The following is a 26,254-nucleotide window of genomic DNA, read 5'->3' on the forward strand; positions in this document are numbered from 1 at the left end:
GGCTCTCCATGCCTTTATGAGACAGGCTTGAACAATCACAACTGTGTTTCCGATCAGCGGAATGTGTTGTCCTGTGCCCTGATTTGGATGTGATGCCTATTCATCTTCACGGTGAAACCCAGAGACGCAGGCTCTATATGGATCGGATGAAACCTGACGTGTCCTTTCCATTACGTAGCGCTTGCGGAATGGGGGGGATGATGGTGATCGCATCAGGAGTACATAAAGAGAAACCACAGGCTCGTGATGGCTCCCGCGGTATCATCATTTACCAACAGGATGACAACATGAACCCACTCCGCCCAGGCATTATGACCTTGGCTTTACGAGCTTTCTGGAAACAATGAGGTGAAATGTGCTGTTAGTGAAGGTGCTTCATGATAGGGAGCTCAACTGCTTGGCGAACATGCCATTGAGGGCACCAGGAGGGGTAGGCACTTTTGTATCATATGGAGTTTCGCTTACTGACAAAACAACCACCACTTAAGAATGAGAAGGTGAACTAGGAACGAGGAGAGGGGAAAACAAAAAACACTTGTAGGTGCCGAAATTTCAGTAAAGCAAGATCTTTAATGGGTGAAGTAAAATAACTGGTGTTTTGTTTTTGCTACAGCTTAAATGTTAACAAAAATAAATAGGGTACCCTTTTAGAAAAGAGGAGAGGGGATAAACAATAGCAGCTTTGCCATTCAGACATGGCTCATTACAGCTCATTCTTGAGCAACGTTTATGTGTATTTTAGAGGCTACAGATGGCAGGCTCCTGTCCAACAGTCTCCGGTGGGGCGAGTTTCCCTTTCGCTCTCAGAGTTCAGAGTGTGTGTGAGGTGAAGGGGGGTTTGCCGGAGTGCCGGAGCCCTGTCTTTCTCCGCGGTCCTTCTCTCTCTTCTCCCTCTTCTGCTCCTTCCTGTTTGCCTTCCCCTCCTGACGCCCCTCACTGGTGGCGGCGTCCATCTTGGTCTTGGTGCTCCTCTGGACAGCGTAGCCTGGCAGCTCCTGGTCCATGACGGACAGGAAGTCATAGAAGGAGACGGAGGGACCCCACATCTCATCTGGAACAACACCTGGGGAGAGGAGGGAAGAGAAGGGAAAATAAACAATGAACCTTGACAGGCCTCATCAATCATCATCCATGAGCCACAGAAAAACACAAATAAAGTTCAAAACAGCCACATGAGGGGGGAAAGGGAGGAGCTCTTCTAAAGTGTCTTTGAGACAACATTGTTTCAATCAAGCCCCCAGAACGAATCCTGATCTTGCGCGTATTTGAAGTGAGCCTTTCATTATTTTTTTAATGGAAAAAGGGCAAACTTCAAGGTTGAGACGTAATCTGATCTACCATGAAAATTCCTTCGGCAGTCATGGTTATCACAGGAAAATTGGAAATTCGCAGCATGGATCTGCAGTGGGAACTGCCCAGGAACGTGAGATAACAGCGAGTCAATGGGAATAAATATTCCCTGCTGCTCTGCCCACTGTCTGAAGGGCAGCATGAGTCTCACTTCAAACCGATCCTAACGTCATGAATGCATATTAAAACGGGCCGCAGGGACAGCCTGGGTAATGAGCCCAGTGCATTCTGCAGAAAAATAAAACAAAGATGAATCGGTTGAAGTGGAAGTGATGTGGTGGACTTCTGATGAATTCTGCCAACCAAGGCACATTCGTCGTCACAGAATAATTAGGAACTTGAATGAAAAAAAAAGAAGCAGCTGAGGCGCTCATACGTAGAAGATTGAGTAAAAAGAAATTTCCAGTACAAGATGCAAAAAAGAAAAGAAAAGAAAACCGTCTGGATGCCTCCCAGGGCGAGTTTAATTTCCAGGCAAAAGGCCGCAAAAGCTCTTGAGAGAGAGAAAGAGAGAGAGAGAGAGCGAGAGAGCGAGAGAGAAAGCAGAGAAGAGGTCACTGTCCAGCACTGAGGTGGATGAGAAGAGTTGTCTGCTTCCCCAATCAACAACCTTGTCATCCTCCTCACATCTGGGCAACGCAGCAAAGGTCCAAAAATAAAACCAAACAACAGGGCTGTCCTCAGACTGTGCTGGGAGCCAACCCGGATCAAGGTGAGAAGGGAGAGCCAGGAGAAACACACATGTTGGGCAGGCTTCATGGCCCGCACGTGGTGCCCGAGTGAAGACAGACACAACAGGGGCCCAGAGCCCAGAGTGAGGGGAAGAGCAATTACAAAACACAAACACAACACAGAAACAACAACAACAACCCAGAACAAACAGAGAGAAAGAAGCTTTGGAGATCGTGACAGGACCATGTGAGCGTGCCTGTGTGTGCCTGTGAATTTAAATTGGCCATAAAAAAATAATGCATGAGATAATGGATCTTTAAGAGCGACAGTTTTTCCTATCCTAATAAAAAAAAGACGTTTTACAAAGCTGATGGATAAACGTTCACTGCACACTGGCAGAGAATGAAAGCAAGACAGAGAAAAAGATAGGCATAAAGAGAAAGAGAGGGAGAGAGAGAGTTGGCACCATCACCATCGGTGATCTCTGTACCAGTACTATAGCCTGACTGCCTGGGCGAGAGAGAAAAAACTGGCAACAATGAAACCCAATTAAGGGATACGGTTTCCCCCGCTCCTCATAGGAAGCAGATGGAGTCGCTTCTGGGAAGCTGGCGTTGGGTCAGGGCTGCTGCTGCAGGGAACCCAAACATTCACTCAAGCCCCATCACAGGAGTGCAGAGAAGAGGAGGCCTACCTCAGGGGAAATCATGAAATCAGCTATGAAGGGTAGGGGTTGGGGGGGGGGGGGGGGGGGGGGGGGTGTTATGAGGAGAACCTAAATGACTGACTGGGCATCAGCATGGAGTGTGGACATCTTTTTACCGCATCTCAGCGTAATACCACCTGGGAAACACTGGTGATTGTGTTATTTGGGTGAATAGAACTGGAGGGGGGCTAAGGGACAAAGGGGATGAGCTCACAGACAGTAGTGTATGGCGGACAGGGTTTCACGGAAGGCTGAGATGTTGAGATGATTGAAAGCGGGCCTCCAGGGTGAGCAGTGGAGCAGTGGAGCAGTGGTGGGGGGTAGGGGGGGCCTTTTATGACGTCTGGACTGGGTCTGGAGCCTCTATGTGACAATGTGGGGATTATGATCAGACTTTGATTCACACATTCAACCCATCAACAGGGATGAAGTAATAGTGCCTCTACCCAGTCCCAAATGGTTACAGAATGCTTGATGGTGAGAAGGGGGGGAAATGACTGAATGACACACACCTGCTGTGTTAGCTGGTGGAAATTTTCACAGCTTTATAGTGCTCTGTGAAACTATACCAACAGCGACAGAGGAGTCTTATGGAGGCATGTATGTGTGTTTACAAATACTACTGCATGTTGTAATTCCAGAGGGATACTTTCTTTTCATACCCTGAAAGAACATTTCCATGTCTTTATCATGGCATTATGAAACAACCAATCCATTTTGACACAGTATCTGAAGACATAAGACTGATGTTTTAGAGCTCTACGGATGAGCCAGTGAAGGGTGAAGAAGTAGTGGCTGCCATACTTGGACTAAAAACCCGCACATTATCAACTCCTTATACCTGCCGGCTCTTCCTCTTGGCTCTCAACACTCTGAAGCCACTGGAGGATCTTCCTGGACTGCAGGGGGCGCCGTGGGGGAAAGTTGAACACCTCTCCAGCAGAGTGCTGCAGCTGAGAGAGCACCAGAGCAGGGAGCTGGGGGGAGCCGCCCAGGTAGGACTCCAACACGGCGCTGCCAGCAGGGGTCCTACGACTGCAAGAGCAGACATCACAATACACTCAAATCTCATTAAGCACGCAACTTGTGCCCTGGCAGCCTCAAAAGGTGTGGCTTTTCATTGTAAAACATTCAGAAATGAACCACAAATATCAATCAAATATAAAGACATAACTTTTTTTTAAACGTTATGAAATGCAAAACGTGTCAGCTATGGCTGAGATCAGCTGCTAAAGCTAGCAAAGCTAGACAGCTAGCTTTTGTCTGTGCTTTCTCATAATAATTTGTAACTTGAGGCGGTGATTTTATTGAAAAAGAAAATGCAAGCAAGTTTGGTTATCCTGCAGTCAGTTAATGTTAACAATTAGCCCGTTAGCTAACTTGAAAGCTTGAGTGACTCAATACAAATAGTCTATTTGCCTCAGCTAATTTAATGTAACATATAAACATCAATAAGTGTTTATATACACCAATAGCCACCCAGAAACCTGCGCTACAAATAGCCTTTAGCCTCTGCCAATTTTTCAATCAAGAAAGAGCTAGGGGTGGACAAACCAATTTTCTAGTGATATGCTGCCCCCAATTTGTTTGTGGAGAATGAAATCGTTTAGTTTGTTAGCTGACAGCTTGCACAATAATGTGGATTGCCCCTTTTAAGTGCATCCTGAAGATTAAACTTCTGACATGTTGAAAACAAAGGTCTGGGCATTCAAGCACTCAGAAGTGTTTAAAAGGTACAGTATGTAGGATTTAGGGTGATCTATTAGCAGAAATGGAATATAGTATTCATAATTATGTTTTCATTAGTGTATAATCACCTGTAACTATGAATTTATTGTGTTTTCATTTAGCTTAAAATGAACCCCTCATATCTACTTAGGGACCGGGTCCTTCTCCACTGTGTCCGCCATGTTTCTACAATAGCCCAGAAAGGACCAACCAAAACACTGGCACTAGAGAGGGCCTTTCACACTTCTTTGGTAAATGCTTGTGAAGGGAGAAGTATTCAGTTCTTACATGCTGTACCTTTAATCTTACATGCTGTACCTTTAAGCCTGGCAGCAGAATTAGTCCAGGCAAACTAACCCCTTTTGGAGCCAAAAGTAGAATAAATTGTAAAATAATTTTTTGAAGCTTAGATTATTTCTCTGAGGTGTCCAGAACAACATACTAAAAGTCCTAAGAAATCCTAGTTGAGGAAATATGTTAAATTCTCATCAATCCGAGATGTGTGCCAATAAGGCCAGGCAACATTACACCCCAATGGGGCTATTTTTTTCCTTTACTCCTATCAAAATGAAACTTTACACAATGAAACTACCCATGACAAGTACATTTGTTTGTATTACAAGTTTCTTTGAAAATTAATTTTAATATGCAAATGAGCTATACACTAATCGAATATGCCCAAAATACACCCAAATAGGCTTAATTTTTTCCTTTACTCCTACCACAATAAAGCTTTACATAGTAAAAGTATACATGGAAAGTAACTTTCTTTGTATTACAAGTTTCTTTTGAAATGAATTTGAATATGCACATGAGCTCCACACTTATTGAATACGTCCTAATTTGCAGGGGCAGAAACACCATTCATATGTATAACAAATACATCGGCCCAAACTTCATCCAATCATCCTACTGCCAATGGGTGATGGCAATGCTGCTTTTAGACTGGCCTCTAACCTGAAAACTGCCTGGCTTGGTAGTACCTGCCAGGGGTATAACCCCAAGCCGGTATAGTTTTCATCAAAAGTCACACACAAGTTAGACGAGTCACGGAGGCACACAAGCCTCCCCACCACGACAAGGTAGCAATCAATCCAAGATGTGTGCCAGTTACCCAATCGGAACATTTTAAGTTACCAACTCCTTTCTAACTAGACATGAAGAACCAAGACTAGACTAGAACTAACTAGACTATAGAACCAACAATAAAAGACGCCACTCAACTGCGTCGGACAGGTGCTACTCCCGGTGTGACTGTACACTTCTCTGGTGACATGATCATCCAATCCAAAAAGGACCAGTTCCTTAACAATAAGGAAAACAAACAACGGTTCTTGGTTTATCTCAGTGCTAAACTTGAGAAGGCTAGGTGTATCCCAGACCATGCAAAGCACGATACAGATGTGCTCATTGTCCAAACTGCCATTGCCTCTGCCAGAACAAAAGACAGTCTTAGTAGGTGATGACACAGACTTGTTAGTACTCTTGTTGCATCATGCTGATCTGAATGCACAGGAGCTGTTTCTGGCACCAGAACCAAAGAAAGCAACAAAAACAAGACGGATATGGTGCATAAAGCAGACGAAGGAGTTACTTGGTCCCAAGGTGTGTGACAATCTCCTCTTTATCCATGCCATTTTAGGCTGTGATTCTACGTCTCGTCTATTTGGCATAGGAAAGGGAATGGCACTGAAAAAAGTAAAAAATGACACTAGCTTTCTCGAACAAGCTAAGGTGTTCAGCCAGTCACAGGAAAATGTGGGAAAAGGCATCATCATTGCAGCAGGTGAAAAAGCTCTAGTATCACTGTATGGGGGCGAAAAAGATGAATCACTGGATATGCTGAGATACAGGCGATTCTGTGATAAAGTAACTCAGAACTCATCTCCAGTGGAACCTCAAACTCTCCCTCCAACGTCAACAGCTGCAAAGTTCCATAGTCTTCGGGTCATTTACCAAATGATGCGGCACCACCAGAAATACTAGATGTAGTCCGCTGTAGTTGCAAGAAAGACTGCAGCACAAAGAGATGAACATGCAAAAAACATGGACTCCCTTGCACTGCCATTTGCAGAGAATGTCGTGGTACTAGCTGCACAAAAACTCACAGTTGCCTGATTTATCAGATGAATATGACCCAGAGGGGACGAATTAAGCAAAGAACAAACCAGGAACTGATATAGGGGGTGCCAGAACCAAGAGTCACAGAGAAGGGGTCGAGGATCCAGGCTGGATTAAAAAAAAAGAAAAACTTTAAAAAGAAAAACAAAAAAAAATAAAATAAAATAAAAAACACCAAAAAAAGCCCTCCCCTGTTGTTGCTACCTTGTCGTGGTGGGGAGGCTTGTGTGCCTCTGTGACCCTGAAGACTATACCGGCTGGGGGTTATACCCCTGGCAGGTACTACTAAGCCAGGCAGTTTTCAGGTTAGAGGCCAGTCTAAAAGCAGCATTGCCATCACCCATTGGCAGTAGGATGATTGGATGAAGATTGGGCCGATGTATTTGTTATACATATGAATGGTGTTTCTGCCTATGCAAATTAGGACGTATTCAATAAGTGTGGAGCTCATGTGCATATTCAAATTCATTTCAAAAGAAACTTGTAATACAAAAAAAGTTACTTTTCATGTATACTTTTACTATGTAAAGTTTTATTGTGGTAGGAGTAAAGGAAAAAATTAAGCCTATTTGGGTGTATTTTGGGGATATTCGATTAGTGTATAGCTCATTTGCATATTAAAATAAATTTTCAAAGAAACTTGTAATACAACAAAATGTACTTTTCATGGGTAGTTTCATTGTGTAAAGTTTCATTTTGATAGGAGTAAAGGAAAAAAATAGCCCCATTGGGGTGTAATGTTGCCTGGCCTTATTGGCACACATCTCGGATTGATGAGAATTTAACATATTTCCTCAACTAGGATTTCTTAGGACTTTTAGTATGTTGTTCTGGACACCTCAGAGAAATGATCTAAGCTGCAAAAAATTATTTTACAATTTGTCTGTCGAAAAAACGCTACTTTGCCTGGCCTAAATTGGAACTCCTGCTGTGCAACATTCTTCTGTCATAACAGTAAGGGTGCAAACACAGGAAATGGGATGAGCCCCTTTACTGCTCCTATTAAGAAGTTCTAGATTATCTGGATCCACATAAGAACCCCATACCGTTGTACTCAGAACCCTCTGATGAACAGTTCTACGGTATCCATTTTAAGCTACTTTTTCATCATGTGATGAAGTTATGTTTTCACAAGAACATTTGGCTTCATAAAGATATAATTATGTTTTTCTAACTAAGAGTGTACACACAGGTTTATCCAGCATGGTAGGTAGCGTTCCAGGTGCCCAGCATGTAACAGTCCTCGTATCTCCAGCAGGGCGGCGCTACTCTCTGGACCATCTTCAGCCACAAACAGCAGCAGCAGGGGCTTCTCCAGCTCGAGATACTGGGGCAGATTTTCCACCGTCAGTTCAGGCTAGCAGGAGAGACAGGAAGAGAGGGGGAGTGAGAAAGATAGGAGACAGATGGACAGAGTAAAGAGAGAGGGAAACCATGTACATGTGTAAGTGATAAAGTAAGTGTGAGAGAGAAAGTGAGTGAAAAGGAGAGAGATGTAAATGGATACGGAGGGTGAAACAAAGAACAGATACAGATTCAGCAAATAAGGAAAGGGTGAATAAATAGAATTTTGAATGAGTGAAATATAAGGAATAAAAGACAGAAAACGTGAAAAAAAAAGAGAAAAGCAAAGAGAGAGAGACAGAGACAGACAGAAAGAGATGAAGCCCTGTTGGGTGCTGAGTAAACAGACGGTCAAAAGTGCTGTAAACACTGTCACAAACGCAGCACTCAGACTGGAGCCTCCCCAGGATAGAGCGATACCACTCATCTCTGTCTAGGGGAGGAATACGCGACGTTAAGGCCAAAAAAGGATGAGATTCCTCTGTTTGGATCTGTTTGAGTCTGTCAGCCATGTGATCGTCCCAGGAGTGATTTGCTCTTCCACTGATTACATTTCAGAAAATCACTCCATTCTGTGTTCCAACCATAGTGCAAGCACACACACACACACACACACACACACACACACACACACACACACAGACTCTCTCTTAATCACACACCAACACACGGAGAAACTTACAAATGGATCTAGCGCTGCGTTGCGGATGAGTCCAATGACTTCCTCCAATGAGGAGGCCTGGATGGAGTGGACCTCTCTCTGGACCTCAGGGCCCCGTGACACCAGCAGCGCAGGCAGATCCAAGGACAGCTCACGGCCCCTGAAGATGGCACAGCACACTGACTGCCATTGACACACACTAAACAAACAACCACAGCTGTCTGTCTCTGGACAAGAGTCAAGTGTGTCATCTGCTATTCTGGTGGTGTTCTTGCAAAGTTGTCACAAACACATAACACAACAAGCACATTCTAGTCCTGTACTTAGGAATGAGGACTACTGGTATGTTAGGAATTGCTTAATGCAACGTTATGCTAACACACACACAATGCCAGGTGTGGACACCCACACCTCAGTGTTTCAATTTAATTCAATCCAATTGTATTTATATAGTGCCAAAACAATAAAAATGTCCTACTAAAAATCACAACCAGGACATGCTACACAGATGCAAGTCAGTGTAGTTAAGCGTAATAACTAAAATCACTGTGCGTCGATGTTTACATTCCTCTACCGTGAAATCGATTACCCAAACCATCAACGCGGCCCTGCACTCTTCAGAGGGACGTCTAAAGATGGCAGGGTCAAGAACATAAATCTTACCATGTGCAGATCACACAGAACCACATGTCAATCAAGAATCTGATGGCCATTGTAGACTCAGCGTGAATGTTTGTAACCTGGGGGCCTGCTCAGATACGAGTGGCTTGTTCACCTCTTCAGGAATCTGGGGCATCTGGTCTGGTTTCCATTTGGTCTGGTCTGCTATTAGACACATTCTTATAGAGTAGGTGCAACCTCAAGTTAAGCTATTTTAATTTAGAAATATCTGATTGGCTACATCTGGTGGAATTCTTTATATCCCACAGGTATAAATTCTTTAATAGAGTCTTTAATTAAATGTATCGGCCCCTAAAAACCCAACTTTTTTTTTTTAAATCCTTTAATTTATAGTCACCCAATCAAGGGTTCTTTGTGGGCTTCAACTACAAGCTGGCGAATCATACAATGGGCAATAACTGTGCATTGAGGGAGGAGGGAGGTGAAATACAAGAAAAGAGTGGCAGAAGATGATCTTGTCTGGCACCCTGAATTAAATATGGATTAGTCTGAGTGCACGCTTATTAGATTTTGACACAGTGGAGACGAAAGAGTAAGAGCTTTTCAGAGGCAGTGTTAACCCTATGACAGTGTTTATAGGCCCGGTAACCCTATGACCGTGTTTATAGGCCCGATAACCCTCTGGCTGTGTTTATAGGCCCGGTAACACCCTGGCAGTGTTTATAGGCACGGTAACCCTATGACAGTGTTTATAGGCCCGGTAACCCTCTGGCAGTGTTTATAGTCCCGGTACCCCTCTGGCTCTGAACTTACCAATTTTGGGCCGGTGTGTCAACAAGCATCCCCAGCAGAATCTCCCCTCTCAGTCCTCTTGCTGCCTCTTCAAATAAGGCAACTCCTGAGAGAAGACAGAATGGACGAGAGAAAGGAAAGCCAGAGGCAAAGGAACAGTATCAAAGAAAAAGAAAGAAAGAAAGAAAAAAGGAAAAAGACAAATAAAGGAAGAGAGAGAAAGAGGAGAAAGAAAGAAACATTGAACAAAATACAGAAAGAGACAATAAAGAAAAAAACTACAAAAAATTATGAGAAAGACCCAGAGTCCCCTGAGTCTGGTGCTGGCCCTACCTGGATCCTGGCTGGAGCCGAAGAGCCCCACTGCTCTGAGGGGGGCGAGGGCAGTGTGGGACTGCTCCAACCCGCCGCCCATGAAGGACTGCACCTCCTCAGAGGACGAGAGGCAGAGCGGGCTGCCCAGCCGACTCCTGGTAAACACAGGAAATGAGGTCAGGACCTTTATCTCCGCAGTAAGTACCAGATGGTGACGCAAACACACCAGACACAACTGCTTGAGTCTGGCCTCTCACCTTAATCACACCACAGATACATGAAACAGGCTCCCAAAACATTTGCTCTCATAATGGCTCAACAATGGATTTCCTCATGCACTTTAAACTGAGTTATGACAATTAGGATATTACTTGTTCATCTGATACTTTATGAGAATAATGGATAATGGGACTCAGGTCCAATGATGAAGGATGTCTGAAAGGAACATTTATCTACATTAAGCTAATTAAGCTTCGATCCATCTATTTATTAGCCCCAAAAACTCTAATTGCCCCGGTTATATCAGAAGCTCGGGAAAAAATGCGTTGTTGTTTTGAGTACTAAGATCACTTGATAGCGCTGTCAAATTTGATCCGGATGTCTCTTCTTCAAACATTCCCACAATGCAACTTTGCTTACACAGCTTAAGTGCTGCACTTGCAGCTAAGCTAGCTATTTACCACAACCAATTGGCATGTGTATGTGGGGGGGATTAGCGGTGCAGGGAACAGGAGAGGATGAGCATGCCACTCACAGCAGGATGAACCTGTGCAGGCTTTCACTTCCCAGCATGCCGCGGTACAGCTGGGCCTCGCCGCCATGGTGATATGCCATCACTGTCGGAAAGGAGGTGATTTCTTGGGAGCCACAGATGTCTGTCCACTCTCCACAGTCCACTGAGGCCATAGCAACGTCAGAGAAACCTAGGCATAAACACACACACACACACACACACACACACACACACACACAATCACATGGCCTTTAATTATATACACACACACACACACTCACTCACTCACTCACACACTCACACACTCACACACTCACACACACTCACACACTCACACACACTCACACACTCACACACACTCACACACTCACACACACACACACACTCACTCCCCAGGCTTTTGTATGTGGCTGCACTTCTCCATAGTTTTTATTACGTCATTGACCACTGTTTGCATCAGCACTTGTTACACAACCTGTAAAGTTTCGGTGATGTTGTTATTATGTACTGGATTATTACATTTTACCAGAGAACTGGGCCATGTCAGTATTGTTCCCATTGTCATAATTAAATAAAGGGAAATTAATAAATAATTCATAAACAGACATCAAATCGAACAAAGATGTGAACAAAGATGACTAATAGTTAAAGAGGAACTTTTATGAGGCCGCATGATTTATTAGATTTAGTGGAATAATTTGGGTTTTGATGGTATAAGTATTTTTGATTAAGGAACTGAAGGTCTGTGAACCAAAATGGGAAACTCTGAAGATGAGCGTGTTAAGGTCTGATTACTTCCTCTTTACCTTCCAACGCTTCAGCAACCTCAACGAATGAATGCAGGAAAGCAATGGACACGGCTTCCCCTAATGGACACACAGATTCATTACTGGATGAGGTCAGTTCACCAAGCATTTCATAGCAACATAAGTTAAGTTCGGTGAAAGTCTTACATGTGAGAGTGAGGCTAAACCTGTTCCTGCACTTACATTTGATATAAAACAGCACCACCAAGTGGTCATGCTGTGCCAGTGTACTGGTGAAGATGTCTGCAGTGAGCTCCAAAAGCGGCTCCAAGTCCAATATCAGGTCCCGGTCTCTGTACACAGACTCGGCCACTTCATCATCCAACACATCTGAACACAGAGGAGAAACAACATACCAGTTAAAACCAAAATCACTCCAGCTGTACACACATACACACAACGCAATAGGGAAGGGTGTAGAAGCTACTCACACTGACAAAATATGGCTCTTTCAGGGGCTTTCATTTAAATGAATAAATATCTAATAAATCATGGATTTACATACACCTCCATACTGTTGACTCTGGCTAGAGAGATCTGTGTATATCATTCTCTTGTGTGAGAAAAATACACACTATTTCAGTGAACGGAACACGTTGCCTAATTACCATCATCATCTCTGCCATTTCCCCTATGCTGTAAATGTTTAATTAAACATGCCTCTCATCAAAATGACTCCTATGATCCACAGCCTGCATTCTTTTTAAAGCACTGCGACAGACTTTGCACTTTGCAAGATACAGACAGCGTTGTTACCCAGAGTGGTCCATTGATCTTCATCATCGTCCTCCTCCTCCTCCTCTTCCTCCTCTTCTCCCATAGGAGTTACCTCCTCTTTGAAAACTGTGACAACTTCTTCTATGCTGTTAAATGTGACATACCTCATTGCAGCCTGTGGAGAATTCAGAAAAGCACTGCAATGAGAAAATGACTAGTTTCATGGCCACTCGGGTATTGTTCTGAAAGCGCTGTATCTGAAACACTCACCTCCTCTGTGAGTTTGAAGGCTGCATTGTACTTTAATGGGGTTTTAACATCAGGGCTATCCCTGGCGGGAAAGACAAAGTGAAACTTTCTTTAAAACAACATGGAATACACAAAGACCATGCTTTCAGTACATCCCACCTAAGTGATTCGCTTGGTTTTAAGAACTATCTATATTTGCTCCCTGGGAATTTAGCGATTCTGAACAGTAAGATAAATGTAGTTATATCTCCAAGTCATTTCCAGGGCCATGTATCTCCTATTGATGCGGAGAGCTACAGATGTGCTAATCTTCAACTGAAGTCCTCAGATATGCCACAGACCTGAGGGAGTTAAACCCATGACTAGTACACCACCACACACATTTTAAGCACAGAACCATCTTAAAGCAGCAATATGGAGTTCTGTTCCAAAACTAGCAAGCTAACTACCTAAAGGCATGCAAAAACCTTGCAAACACCACCAACAGCCCAGTTGACACTGATAGAAGCTTGCCAACACACTAACTGGTGTCTTTTGGCAGTATAGCTGGCAATGTCATGCTGTAAAAGCTTTTCTTCCATTTTTTCAGGGTATTCCGGCCCTGTACAGCGAACTACATAGGACATATCCTGGATGTCTAGTGGGAAAGACACAGGGGTTTATCTGTCCTTCACATGACCATATGCTACCCAAAGGAATTTGAGGATGGTACCAAAAGTAGTTGCCCATACCTCAAAAAGTGTCACATTGTTGCAAAGTGTTACTTTAACTCATTAGGGCACTAATAGTTGTACAGTTTAGTTTTCTGTAATTCATGCATTATATGTCTTGTTATGTATATGTATGCTAAGTCCTCTGCTACCCCACTGACCTGTGGATGAGCACTACGCCAACCTCTCCCCGTAGTCTCCAGGCGAGCATCTCTGCTGTGACCCGGTCCAGGGCCCTCGTCTGGGCCTGGGTGAAGAGGAAGAGGAGAGGGACATGGAGGTGACTGTAGACCACCTCCACCTCTGCAGGGTCCACCGACGCTTCAGTCTGATGAGGAAACACAGCGCAGGAGCGAGACTAACACCACTGCTGAGGCTGTAGGGGGCCTAAAGTTGGGTCTGCCAGATTCAATTCAATTCAATTTTTATCTATATAGTGCCAAAACAATATCATTTTCTCAAGGCACTTTACAGAGCCCAGGGCCTGAACTCATGATCAGATGAACTCATGATCAGATGAACCCCTGATTCAGAGGAACCCCCGATTCAGAACGTCAGCGCAGTGGTGAGAATATATAGCATTTGTATTTAATTCATTCATTAAGCAAGTATTTATATCTGAAGTCATTTTCAGTTTGTGGGCACCCTTGGTGTGGAGCCGTAGTGTTGCTACTACCTTGTTCTATCCATTTAAATACATGACACATATAGTGCCAAAAGTTGGGTAGTCCAGGATTAGGAAAAGTGATGATGCTCCATTGTTTGTGGGGTTTTTAATATGAATATCAGAAAATCAGTATATGATCATAGCATCCACAAGATGAATCTGTCTGTTCACATGCTAAAATTCAGTGCTGTATAAGATGCTTGTATAGATTCTGCAATACTTTGGTCAGATTGTATTGTGTTGGTCAGTACGCTTCAAGAAAGTCAAACTGGATGAAATGCTGCTAGGTCAATAAAAATGATTAGTTGAGGAATGGTTTTCAGCCACACATATCAAAGAAGGGAAACGTCTTGCCATCCTTGAAAGTAGACACATCTGTCCACCTATGCATCCAATTGTTTTCGATTGACAAGGATATTAAAGCTTCTGCAAGTCATTAGCATTTCTGCAAACAGTCACCGCACCCAAGTACACCCTCCTCCCTTCAATGTGTAGTTTACGGAAGCAGATATTGCAGCATATTGCCATTACATTTTAGTTGTCAATGACTACAGTGCTCTGAAGAGTCCCAGGTAGACTCATCTTCCTTCGGCTTCAAGAACGATCAGAATGTAAAGACAGGTGACCCAAGCATTCCAAACATACATCTGCTCTGCATCAGGTGTGTGTGTTTGGGAGACACTGCGGCTGCTCACCAGCAGGGGAGCCTCCATGAGCTGCAGGAAGGCGTAGATGTTGAGGGTGGTGAGGGGTCGTCTCATGGCCGTGTGGGGACAGGGCTCAGCTACACGCCTCACATCCTTACAGTGGAGGAACCACAGGCCTGCCTGGAGAGATGCAGGGTCATCCACACTGGAGAGAGAGAGAGAGAGAGAGAGAGAGAGAGAGAGAGAGAGAGTGTGTGTGAGAGAGAGATATTGTGTGTGTGTGTGTGTGTGTGTGAGAGAGAGAGAGTGTGTGAGTGAGAGAGAGAGAGTTAGGGGGGAATCAACACTAGTGGCAGCTAGATTCTAGACCAGCCATGTCATAACAGAGTATAAGAGCTGGCTAGTCAGCAGAGTATTTAAAATGACTTCTTGAAAAAAAAAACATTTGTTAAATATATTAAAACATATTTATATTTCAGAGAGAGCTTTCCCCACTAAAAGAGTGTACAGTCTGATATACACCTAGTCACTGGATCGCTTATTTTTGGAAAAAACATTTTCGGAAGTTATCTTTTTTGATAAAATGACAGCGTTACAGAAGTCTATCCTTTTGCAGAGTTTGGTAACAATCCTCATCAGACAACCCTGCAGTGCCTACACAACCATCAGCAGAGCCCCATTTCCCAGCATCCTTTAGCTGTATATGGAAGTCTAGATGATAAATGATCCTGTGTCACCCTTCGGTTAACACCTGCTATAAATATGCATCCTCTCAGTCTCCATTCTATCCTCACTGGGGTGCGATTACATCTCTCACATGCAACATGCTACACGCAAATGAGGCCATTTTTGGTGAAACCCCTCCGAGGATTGCACACACTCCTGCCGTCTCAAATGCAATCATAATCTACCCTACCGTGCCTCCACAGGCGATCTGGTCCCATCACACCCTCGTGGTAATGCATGCTGTGCATACTCACACCTACACTATCTAGCCTTCTCTCCTACGCAGGCAGAGGCATACAGGGCCCATTTCAATTCAAGGTGTAAATAAGAACCCAGGTGTTTAGTTGGAAAACTACACGGGGCAAAACAAGCTAGATAAATCGGTGGATGGATGGATGGATAGATATTAAATAAGTGATAAGCAACTACACAGGGTATACTCACAAAAGAGTCCATAAGAATTAGACACAGCCTTTGTTCACACAATGCATCTGCACAATGAAGGAATCCAAACCTTCTGCTCACCACAGTTCTCCACAGAGATGGTCACGTTATACAGATATCATCAGGCCTGTCATTGGCTTAGATCACAAAGACTGAAACATGATTCTCACCCCATGTGTTTCAGCACAGGACCTCCAGTCGTCAACACAAACTGGAACTTGGCTCCATACACGAATGCGGTCTCCATCAGAGCCCTGTGTTCTAGTTCAGGATACAGAAAGTTCTGTGTGACACTCTAAATCATGATTATTAGTCATATTATAGGGTGAATGTAAACATGAGACATCTATTTACATGATGTAAACATTAGACATCTATTAACAAAAGTATGAATGTAGGAACATGAATAAACCATCAATCATTTGAAATTATGAGGTTTATGGATTTCTTATGTTAACTTCTGAATTACACTTACAAGACCTCTATTTGTCAGTAGTTATTATCAATTATCAGTTACCAATTATTTCATTGTCACAAATTAAGAAAAACATTTGAGATCTTTAGCTATTTGTTTTTTAACTGGTATCGGGAGTGCTAATAGTGCTCTGTGAAGAACCGTACTGTACCTGGGAGCCCAAGGACCTGGATGTGACTGAAGACAACGTCCATTTTGCCCTTAGCTGTCCTTTCAATGTTCAGCAACTCAGCGGGAGTGTGGACATAACGCACCTCGTTGAAAAGCACCGTGCTAAGGGAGAAACCAGAGTACACACACAAGCACAAACACACACACAGGCACATGCATCAGAGCTATTTAGAGATACACTGCAGTTTACTTCACAACAACCCTGTGAATCTCATAAAATATTATCAAACTTGCAAAGCTTCGAATCAAATAATGTATTCACCTTTAGAACAAGATCAAGAACAAAGGAAGAGTCTACCGCAACAACAGAATGACACACTGAAAGACGTATATTTAAACAGGGACCAGCATATAGCTTTCAAATGATAGAAACACGTAAATAGCTTTCGATGTGGTGTGAAGTTTGATATTGAAATCAACCATGCCAATTTGCTTAGGAAGGGAATAAGTTACTTACAAGAGCACATGAGACACAATAGCATTGACATCAAACACGGTGTCTGTGTCAAAATTCCTCAGCACCTCTGAGCCTCTGCACAAACAAGAGAAGAAAAAGCTCAACACAAACAAAACCTTCCAAATGAATGACATGACTAGAAGCTATTATGTTTAGAGAGGTATACCAACCGAAACAAATAGGCCTTCTTGATCAGCTTTTCAGCCCCACAATATTTTGCGATATCTTCTTTTGTACAGTTAATCTGAAAAAATACACAGTGGTTTATCAGACGCTCCCTCAAATATGCATGGAATTTCTGATTTTTCCATTTTACTTTTTAAACAACTGAGTATTCATCTGACCAGGCATGTCTGACCTAGGCATGTCGGCCTAGCCCTGTAGTTTTAGATCCTCAGATTCAGGTGAGTCTTTTCTCCAGTATAATTATTTATGTTCCAAGCAGTGATTACCTTTGCCACTGAAATGCCATAATCCTCAAGTGCTTCAGCAGACAGCTCCAGCTGCTCCAGGAAGAGCTCAAGGGTTGGATTCACTGCATGTAAGCGAAATACTACATCATGTGCGTGACCTTTTGTATTTGCAACAGCTGTTTTTGTGTTGGCAAAAAGTAAACAATACTCCTAAACAAGCCTGATGTAATTCTGAAGTAAAAAACAAAACAAGATACATGCCATGTATCATGACTTTTGACAACGTTTCAGGTGCTGTGGTTACATTTGCTTTTCATTTCCAGAGGCAATGGGGAATGGGGAAATAATGAGATATGGGAACTGCCCTATATGTTCTCCTCCTTTTCTCTTTAAGAAAATATATTCAGCACAAAAAGAGGGGCATTTATATAACATCAACATAAGCTTATCTAACACAAGTCCTGTGTTGGTGAAGATGGAAAGTCATTTTTACCTTGATTTCCAAAGTATACAAAGAACATTTTTCCAGACAGCATCTTCTGGGCGAGATTCTCCTGGGTAAGCTCCAGCAACTTTGACGTGTTTGCCGCTGCACATCTCTGGACTTGCAGGCAAAGTAACGTAAGTATGAGGATGAACATGAGGTGCGTCATGATGACAAAACTGCAAACTAACAATGGCATTCCGATGTGGCATGACTGGAGAACATTTTTTTAAATAATCTGGTATTAGCCTCTTCAGGCTAACTCTACATGCTGGCTAAATTACCCAGCTAACTAATGTACGGACATAAAGAATAAAACACAGGGAAATCTAATAAGTCAATTTTTGCTCTCTATACCCGTTCATTATTAAGAGTTGCATTATATTAATATGCAAGTCTAGAGAGCTTGAATACTATGTAAAGCACCCATCTCCTCGCTGGTGCCAATGCACAGATCTGCGAGTGTTTTGTTTCTTCCTGTAAAAAGTGTTTATGCGTCTGACAATCCAATGAAATGCACAGAATGTTCAAAGAACCTGACGTCGTACAACGCACCAATAACAAACAAGTACCCTCGGTGTAAAAAGTTGACATCATCTTTAACCAATGAACTTTAGAATAATTGGAGGTAAGGCACATTACACCCCAATGATAAGGCAGTAGAGGGTAAAAGGCGGAGTTAGTCATTTCCAGTAGCGCAAAAGAATGAAACTGCCCCATATTTCTCTACTGCAGGAGAATTTGTTTTATTGGAGTAAGGTAAAATTTGAGCCAAGATGGCGGCAACAGTGCGCCAGTGCGCAGCTGTTCCTCATTGGTAAGGGGGCGGGTCTTTAGATGCAGGCTCGCTCAGCTGATCGCCCTCCACATCTCATCTATTTTTTTTCCTGTAGTTGTTTTTTTGCAGAGGGAGCTGCTTTGCAGAGATTGTGGGCTGCTGTGGAGGGCTTTCTCTTGTCTGTGTATTTTTTATACTTAGATGTACACCTCAGTTGTTTTATTTCTCAAGTTCATGTGTTTAGAGCTAGCTTGTTAGTTAGTTAGCTCGGTTAGTTATTCTTTTATCTGAGTGAGCTCCCAGGTATAGCAAGTTTGAGGTGTATCTCTTTGGTAATTCGAATATAGTCTATATGTCAAAAGTTTGGGCCGTTCACTACTTTGAATTGATAAGCCCTGGTAGTGTTCTTATCTCGGCATCGGTACAGTTATATTCGCTATGTTGTTACAAGAAAATCAGGTCAGCGTCAGTGTTTTCACGTCTGTAACGGACTCATCTGAAGAACCGATCCGAGCTGCGGTTCCCCCCTCGGTGGAGCTAGGACTCACCGTTGTCTATACTGTTCTGTACTCGCTGCTCTTTGTATTTGTTTATCTGCAACTTTGGCTCATTTTGCACTATGGACACAAGCGCTTCAGCTACCAGAGCGTCTTTCTTTTTCTCTGTTTGCTGTGGGCAGCGCTGAGGACTACGTTATTTTCTTTTTACTTCAAGAACGTTGTTCAAGCGAACCAGTTGCAGCCTTTACCTTTTTGGCTTTTGTATTGTTTTCCCGTATGCCTGCAGTTCTTCACGTTGTGTCTCCTAAACCTTTATTTTGCACAGGTAAGATCATTTAATTATTGTAAATGTCTTTACATTATAATTTCAATTAACTATGCAAGTCAACTGTCTGATTTGAAAGTCTCAATACGACACGCGTTATTCTTTTACACTACATGTGTTTACCTACCCCGGGTTGCGAAAAGGTCCGCATTCAATGCAGTACAACTGGGTTCATGTTGACAAAAATATGCTAATAGTTCTAGTTGCAAAACAGCGTTTGATGTGTCTGGGCTGCCACTGAGAAAATCCTATGGATTATTTTCGAATGCTCTGTGGTTTATTTTGCATTCAAATGATTCACTCACAGACAGGATTGTATTTAATCTCAGCGGAACACATAACAATTCCTTAAAACGCTGTGGGCATGTAAATGGGAAAACAGACCATTAAATAGCCTTTTTTTCTGGGACAGTCTAATATTTGGAGGTCATGTAGTTCCCCCTCTCTGAGCCTGGCTTTGCTGTGAGACCATTTAAACAAGTGCCCCCTGCTCCTTTTGTGGGATAGGAACATTGCAGGTGCAGTGGACACATTTCTGTGTCAACATAGCTTGAATCTGACAGGGGTCCAAACAATTGATAGTCTCCATATCCTCACAGAGGCTCCAGCCTCCTACTCCCTTATGAAAAAAGATTTCAGTCAACAGATTATGACGACATGAATGCAAGATAATGTGTTAAAGTTTGTATGAAACAATTCAAATTAGGTTAGACTTTCAACCTTTGGCTTCTGATGGGAAGGCCTGTTGACTGTCACCTTTAGTGATGCTGCGTATCAAATCTAGCTTACCCTTTCTTCTTAGTGACAAACAACGGTCGGGCCTGTGGGTTTTATGTTGATGCACAACAGCGATGTGGTTGTTTCTTTTGGTATTTGTTCCCTTTCAATCTGAGGATATTCTACGTGCTATTTGAGTTCAGATCTTATCATCATCATCAGTGCCACAGTTGTGTGATCACCCTGAAACCAGTGAAACCAGCACTTATATTGTAGTATCTAAGGCCTTTGTTGAATCCCCCTGCAATGGCTTGATGCACTGCTCAGAGTCTGTGCTGGGGGAAAGCGAGCAGGCCTGAGTTTGAGAGGCTTTTTTTGCTGAGTGGGTCAGCTCTCCTCCTTCCTCCTGTGCATCTTTGCAAGGAGCACAGCACAGCAAAGCACTGCATAGCATAGCATAGCATGGCACAGCACAGCACAGCACAGCACAGCACAGCACAGCACAGCACAGCACAGCACAGTGCGCGCAGCCCAGAGCTGCCGGCGTTGGCAGTTAAAAGCACAAGCCAATCAGAATCACCTGCAAGAGCATTACATCACCACCGGGCTCCGTCCTGCACTGTGCATCTCAACAAAGAGAGAGGAGAGGAGAGGGGCGTGCAGCAGCCCTCCGCACAGAAGCGCTCTGACGCTGCTCCTACTGCTGCTGCTGCTGCTAACAGACAAACATACAAAACACATCCTCTTTCAGTCTCATCTGCTTCTGTAGAGATGCATATTTAACGTGAGACTCGGTTGATGTTGGATGACGTAGTGTCAATGCACTTCATCTGCTGTTAGAAGTGTCGCTGTGCACAGAGCCCCTTCAATCTGAGATGACCTCTAGAGTGGGAGGTGGAGGTGGTGTTATTATGCTCTGTCTTGATTTGTTGTTCTCTCTCTACAGACTTGGCTTTGCCGTGCGTGTTTGTTTGTTTTTTCTGTCTAATGGCAGCTGTGATAATCCCTCATCACCTGTCACGAATAAAATATCTCCCAGCCTGCTCCTATAGATAGCACATAGGTAGGTAAGCTCATGTCAGTCATGAGAGAAATGGGTCAAAAGCATGTTAGATACACTACTTAAGCTGAGCACCCACAGGCTGGTCGGTGTGATACGTCTGTGTTTATTTGTTAGGTATGAAGAGAAGATGAGAGTGGTTGATATGTGACTGCTGTTGGCCTGAGTTTAATCCCTGATGGCTCGTGCGGAGCTGCTGACAGAAATAGCATCTGCTCACAGGAAGGCTAGGCTGGCGGCGAAGAGCAGGGCTACCGAATGGGGTCAGAGGTCGCCGGGCCTCCAATCAGCACTGATGAAAGATCCACACCATAAACCTGCTTGAGGTGTGCGTGCCTCTGTTGGTGCGGACCACCGTCTTTTATTGCTCATTCTGCTGTTATTCTGCACTCTCTTTCTCCTCCTCTTTTTCCCCTTTCCCAGTGTATCTCTCTCTCTCTCTCTCTCCTCCCTTCTCTCTCTCTGTGGCTTCTGTATCACTCCCTCTCCCTCTCTCTCTCTCTGTCTTTCTCTCTGAAATTCAAATTCTTTTCTGACATGACTAGTTAGCCCTGCCCTGTCTCTCTCCCCTCTGCCCCCTCTCTCTCAGGGGATACAACCAGAGTGATGACCAATTAATTTTTCAGATTCCAGCTTCAGCAGCTCTCTCGGGCGCGGCTGAAGCACATCACGCTTTAGTGTGCCACGCATATCAACTGTTTGCATGAAATAGCTTTCCCCTAAAGAATGCGGCATGTGTGCTGCGGCCGCCTGATGCATGTATTATCACCCCGGCTAAGCGGCAGCTGTCTCCAACGCGTGTGGCTTGTGCTGCTGCACTGCTCTGCCTGACAACAAAGACGCAGCAAAGGAAGAGGCCCAGATAGCCTGAATGGACACACACACACACACACACATAGGCATGGACACTCACATGCACACGCGCACACACACACACATACAACAATACACACACACACATGGACACTCGCATGCACACGTGCGCACACACACACACATACAACAATACACACACGCATGGACACACTCACACACATACACATGTACACAGGCTCACAGGCATAGGCACACACACACTGGCATGGACACACACACGCTTATAAACAGACAGTAGAGGGGAAGGCCCAGATAGCTGTGGACTGAAGCTGGGGCCGATCTGGACAGGATGTAGGGTGCCTCCCAGTCAGCTACCTTCTAGATGGCAGCTAGTATTACTCCTACTGTGACACTCAAAAATGTGGACGAAATGTAAATCCATTTCTTTTTCGTAATAACAATTTTGTCTTTGCCAAGGTGAGGACCTAGTCATTTTTATACAGCAGAAACTTTGTGTGTGTGTGGTTTTTGTTTTGGGTGGGTAATTGAGTGAACATGAGAAAAGGCTCACTGTGCCTTTCTAGATCCCAGAGTGTAGCACCCACTTTTGGTTCTGAATGAACAGCAATGGTGCGTTAGTATGCCCATTGCAATACTGGCTTACCCTTGGGTAGTTTTAAAGACAGGGAGCTGACCAGCTGATTGTAGCCTGTTGGGGACAATTCAGAGAGAAGGAGGCAATTGGGGGCCATTTTGGCAAGAACATTACCACCTCTTTATGATGGGCTTCTTAGGATCTTTAACGACTGCAGAGAGCTGAGACACCAAGTTTTATATCTCTTCAGGTCGTTACCCCAAGTGCTGTGCTGTGCTGTGCTGTGCTGTGCTGTGCTGTGCTGTGCTGTGCTGTGCTGTGCTGTGCTGTGCTGCTCCCCGTCATGGCTCTAGGAAATGAGACCCACCCAGGCCACAGGTTGGGTTCACCATACCGGCCTGCAACACTCAGGATGTCTCCCATCCAGGCACAGGCCAGGCCAAAACCTTCTTAGCTTCACTGAATATCTATCTTTGAGCCACAGCATAGTATAGCTGGTATGGAAACCTCAAAAAGAAGCTTTCTGACGTGTTAACAGACAATTGCTCTAAATGATCATTTTCATGGTGGAGGCCACCTAGTGATACATGGCTTTAAAGAGTATCCACGTCGGAGGTCCTACATCCTTATTTCCCAAGGTGTGTAGCTTCATGCACAAGGGGGAAGTGAGACATTAGACTGTGAGAACTCTGCTCAGTCTACCAGCAGTTTAATGATGTCTGAAAGGCTTTGAGGTTGGCAAGTCTCTGCACCGCCAAACAGCAAGCTGTGTGGGAGTAGACCAATGTGCATTGTAGGGTGTTGTTTTTTCTGTGTACCCTTGTGGACCCAGGCCTCTGTCTGTGTTTTCTCTCTTTTTCTATGAGTTACTGTGAGGCCACCTGAAGGGTTAATTAGACCCAATGAGAAATATGAAACGGGGATTAATGTTGGAGAACTTCTGCTCTGTGTAGTGGAACAGGCATGCCCATAAGTGTTCACATATGTGGCCAAACCCTGGCAATTAGCAGTGAAATGCCCAGAATCACACAGTATAGAGGCAACTGAGACACAGGCATCTCCACAACATCTATCTCTTCCAGTTGAGACTTTGTGTGTTGATGCAAATTCGATTCTACAAGACTGTTTGAACATATATTGTAAGATTGAGTTTTGAGAGGGGGGGGGGTCTGTGCATTGGCCTGTGTTTTGTAGACTTTTCTTCACTGGGCTTGCACTGAACATATTTTGAGTTTCTCTTACAACATCAGATGTTGTATGTTGTTGTGAAATTGGAGGCCCTGTGTTAAGTCAGGTGTTAGTTAATGTGTAACTAGTCAGGGTTGCATTGGCAGATCTCTCCTGAATCAGCCAACCCGTCTGCCCAACTAGCACACACACACACACACAACACACACACACACACACACACACACACACACACACCAAGAAGTGGGTAAGCAGGCCAGACACAGCTGTTTTAATCTATTTACTCACTTTGTTTGGTTCTCTATTTACTGCATGGGGCACCAGTAGTATGCATCTCATCTCAGCTTCAGCCAGAGGTTTGGCAAAGGCTGCTCTCTCTGTCACAATCAGGATCATTAGAGTCGGCTGTTGTAAATCTGCATCTTATAAAATTTAAATGAATTGCTCAAATTAATAATTTGGCCATAACTGCTTTGAAACATAATGCTAATTTTGAAAAGTAGATTTACAATACTAGATCATATACATGGCTCTTTCTCGTTCTCTCATGGTTCTGTTTGATGGTAGATTTCCCCTGGAATTATACTGTGTTCCCCGAACAGTGAGTGTGCTTGCTGGCTGGAGATGTTATACAAGAGTTTGTGTAACATTGGGGCTGTTAGAAGCATGTGACATACATTATGACTCACTCTATACTCTGTTGGGGAGACCAATCAAATGGCTTGTTTGGCAGAAACAAACACGAATAAACACACACACACTCACACACACGCACACACATACACACTCACACACTCACACACATACATGCACATGCACATGCACATGCACATGCACATACACACACACACACACACACACCACACACACACAAACAAACACAGAGGTAGAAAAAGTGTTTTCCAATTTCTGATCAAATTCAAGTTGTCCGTAAAACCAGTCAAACAGGTTATGATTTATAAATCTTCCTGTCAGCAGTGCATGTTCATCAGGGCATCCAGTGTCTATATTTGTACAGACAAACCCTGCAATCCTTCAAGCAGCCTTCCGGATTTCATTTCAGCTTAATCTCTGTCAGCCCCCAGTGGTGGTGGTGTTGTCCATGACTACACAATGATGATTATTATGCATCTCCGTGCTTAGACAAGAACACATATAGCCCGCTCACTTAAAACGTATATGAAGGAAACTGATCAGCAAGTGGGCAGCACAACCTGCAACTCCATCTGCTGCAGAGACATAGCAAAGCACTTGGATTGATTTATTTCAGTAAAAAGCCACAGTAAACAATGTTTGTCACGAGAAATGACTAGCATTAGCATTCACCACCTGTCACAAGGGTATGCAAATGACACACTACCTTTGTCCCTGAAGTTTCAAGATGTTTGAAATATTTCTGGGCTGACTCCCTACAGTCTGACATTAAATAACAATGTTTGAGGATCCAGCACCTATATTTGCTTTCCTTAATAGCAATGTTGCCTATTGCATATATAAAGCTGTGGCTGTAGATGGTTCACCCATCCTAGGTCTCTCTGCTGCAGTCACGCGGTTGAGAACAGACTGTAATGAACAAACTTCATGTCCTTGGCTGCAAGCCTTCTTGCTAGTGTAGCCATTGAGGGGTCAATGGTGAGTTTGGCTCCACCAGCTTTTCTACATTAAATGTTTAATCCTCTATGTGCCAGCTCGTGATTAGTAAGTCCTCTTCAGAGAGGCCTGTGACTCAGTTCACTTCCTGTCTGCGATAGCTCTGCGTTAGCAACACTGCTGCCCTCGCTGCAGCTCTGAGGCAGGCATGGTTTAGGACGCCCACGAAAAAAGGCCTCCTCTCTAAGGAACTAGAACAAGAGGCACTCCTGGTGGTGAACCTCCCTAGTCATCCAATACTTTGTAGCTAGAGGTGTGGTATTTCAGTTTCAATTGCAATATTTGAATGCATGTTTACCAGTCTGAAAAAGACCAGGAAATCATTCTGTTATTAAAGCTGCAGGTGTTGCTTAAAACTTTCTCTTTTGACACACCACACACTCTGTCTTGAGCAAATGTGATACTTTCGTTTTTGAATTCCAACAGTATGAGCAGTGCTATTTTACCATCTAGTGTTTAACCTGTAACCTGCAGCAGTCATCTTGGCCTGAACCTTCTTTAACAGATTGTTAATCTCAACGAGGCCTAGTTTCCTGCTTCAGTTAAATACACATAATGTTTTTTTTCTCAGTGCAGTCCCAATGAAATGCCTGGAACATGCGCTAATTTAGCTTAG

At 43.7% G+C, this 26,254-nt stretch overlaps 2 protein-coding genes across 3 annotated transcripts in view; one reads left to right on the plus strand and one right to left on the minus strand.

Moving 5' to 3' along the window:
* Nucleotides 1–550: 550 nt before the first annotated feature.
* Nucleotides 551–18,486, minus strand: txndc16 (thioredoxin domain containing 16). 2 transcript variants are annotated; one of them, XM_012822983.3, is made up of 19 exons: nucleotides 18,019–18,486; nucleotides 17,565–17,647; nucleotides 17,283–17,356; nucleotides 17,113–17,187; nucleotides 16,636–16,757; nucleotides 16,180–16,270; nucleotides 14,888–15,044; nucleotides 13,687–13,853; nucleotides 12,837–12,897; nucleotides 12,606–12,741; nucleotides 12,033–12,179; nucleotides 11,850–11,909; nucleotides 11,065–11,233; nucleotides 10,329–10,465; nucleotides 10,017–10,101; nucleotides 8,604–8,742; nucleotides 7,768–7,934; nucleotides 3,570–3,763; nucleotides 551–1,063 (listed from the first exon to the last, which is right to left on the minus strand). In XM_012822983.3, the coding sequence occupies exons 1-19, from the start codon at nucleotides 18,206–18,208 to the stop codon at nucleotides 804–806; spliced, it is 2,514 nt and encodes an 837-aa protein (XP_012678437.2). In that variant the 5' UTR covers nucleotides 18,209–18,486; the 3' UTR covers nucleotides 551–803. The 2 variants fall into 2 exon arrangements, with proteins under 2 accessions (XP_012678437.2, XP_031436395.1); XM_031580535.2 differs by lacking the exon at nucleotides 11,850–11,909.
* Nucleotides 18,487–18,748: 262 nt separating this feature from the next.
* The window catches only part of gpr137c (G protein-coupled receptor 137c), a 23,722-nt gene continuing 16,216 nt past the window's right edge, over nucleotides 18,749–26,254 (plus strand). Inside the window, exon 1 of the mRNA XM_012822708.3 lies at nucleotides 18,749–19,612. Within this exon, the coding sequence (XP_012678162.2) occupies nucleotides 19,226–19,612 (387 nt within the window). The 5' untranslated portion in view covers nucleotides 18,749–19,225. The remainder of the gene's footprint in view (nucleotides 19,613–26,254) is intronic.

Source organism: Clupea harengus, chromosome 14, assembly GCF_900700415.2.
Source record: "Clupea harengus chromosome 14, Ch_v2.0.2, whole genome shotgun sequence".
Lineage (NCBI taxonomy): Eukaryota > Metazoa > Chordata > Actinopteri > Clupeiformes > Clupeidae > Clupea > Clupea harengus.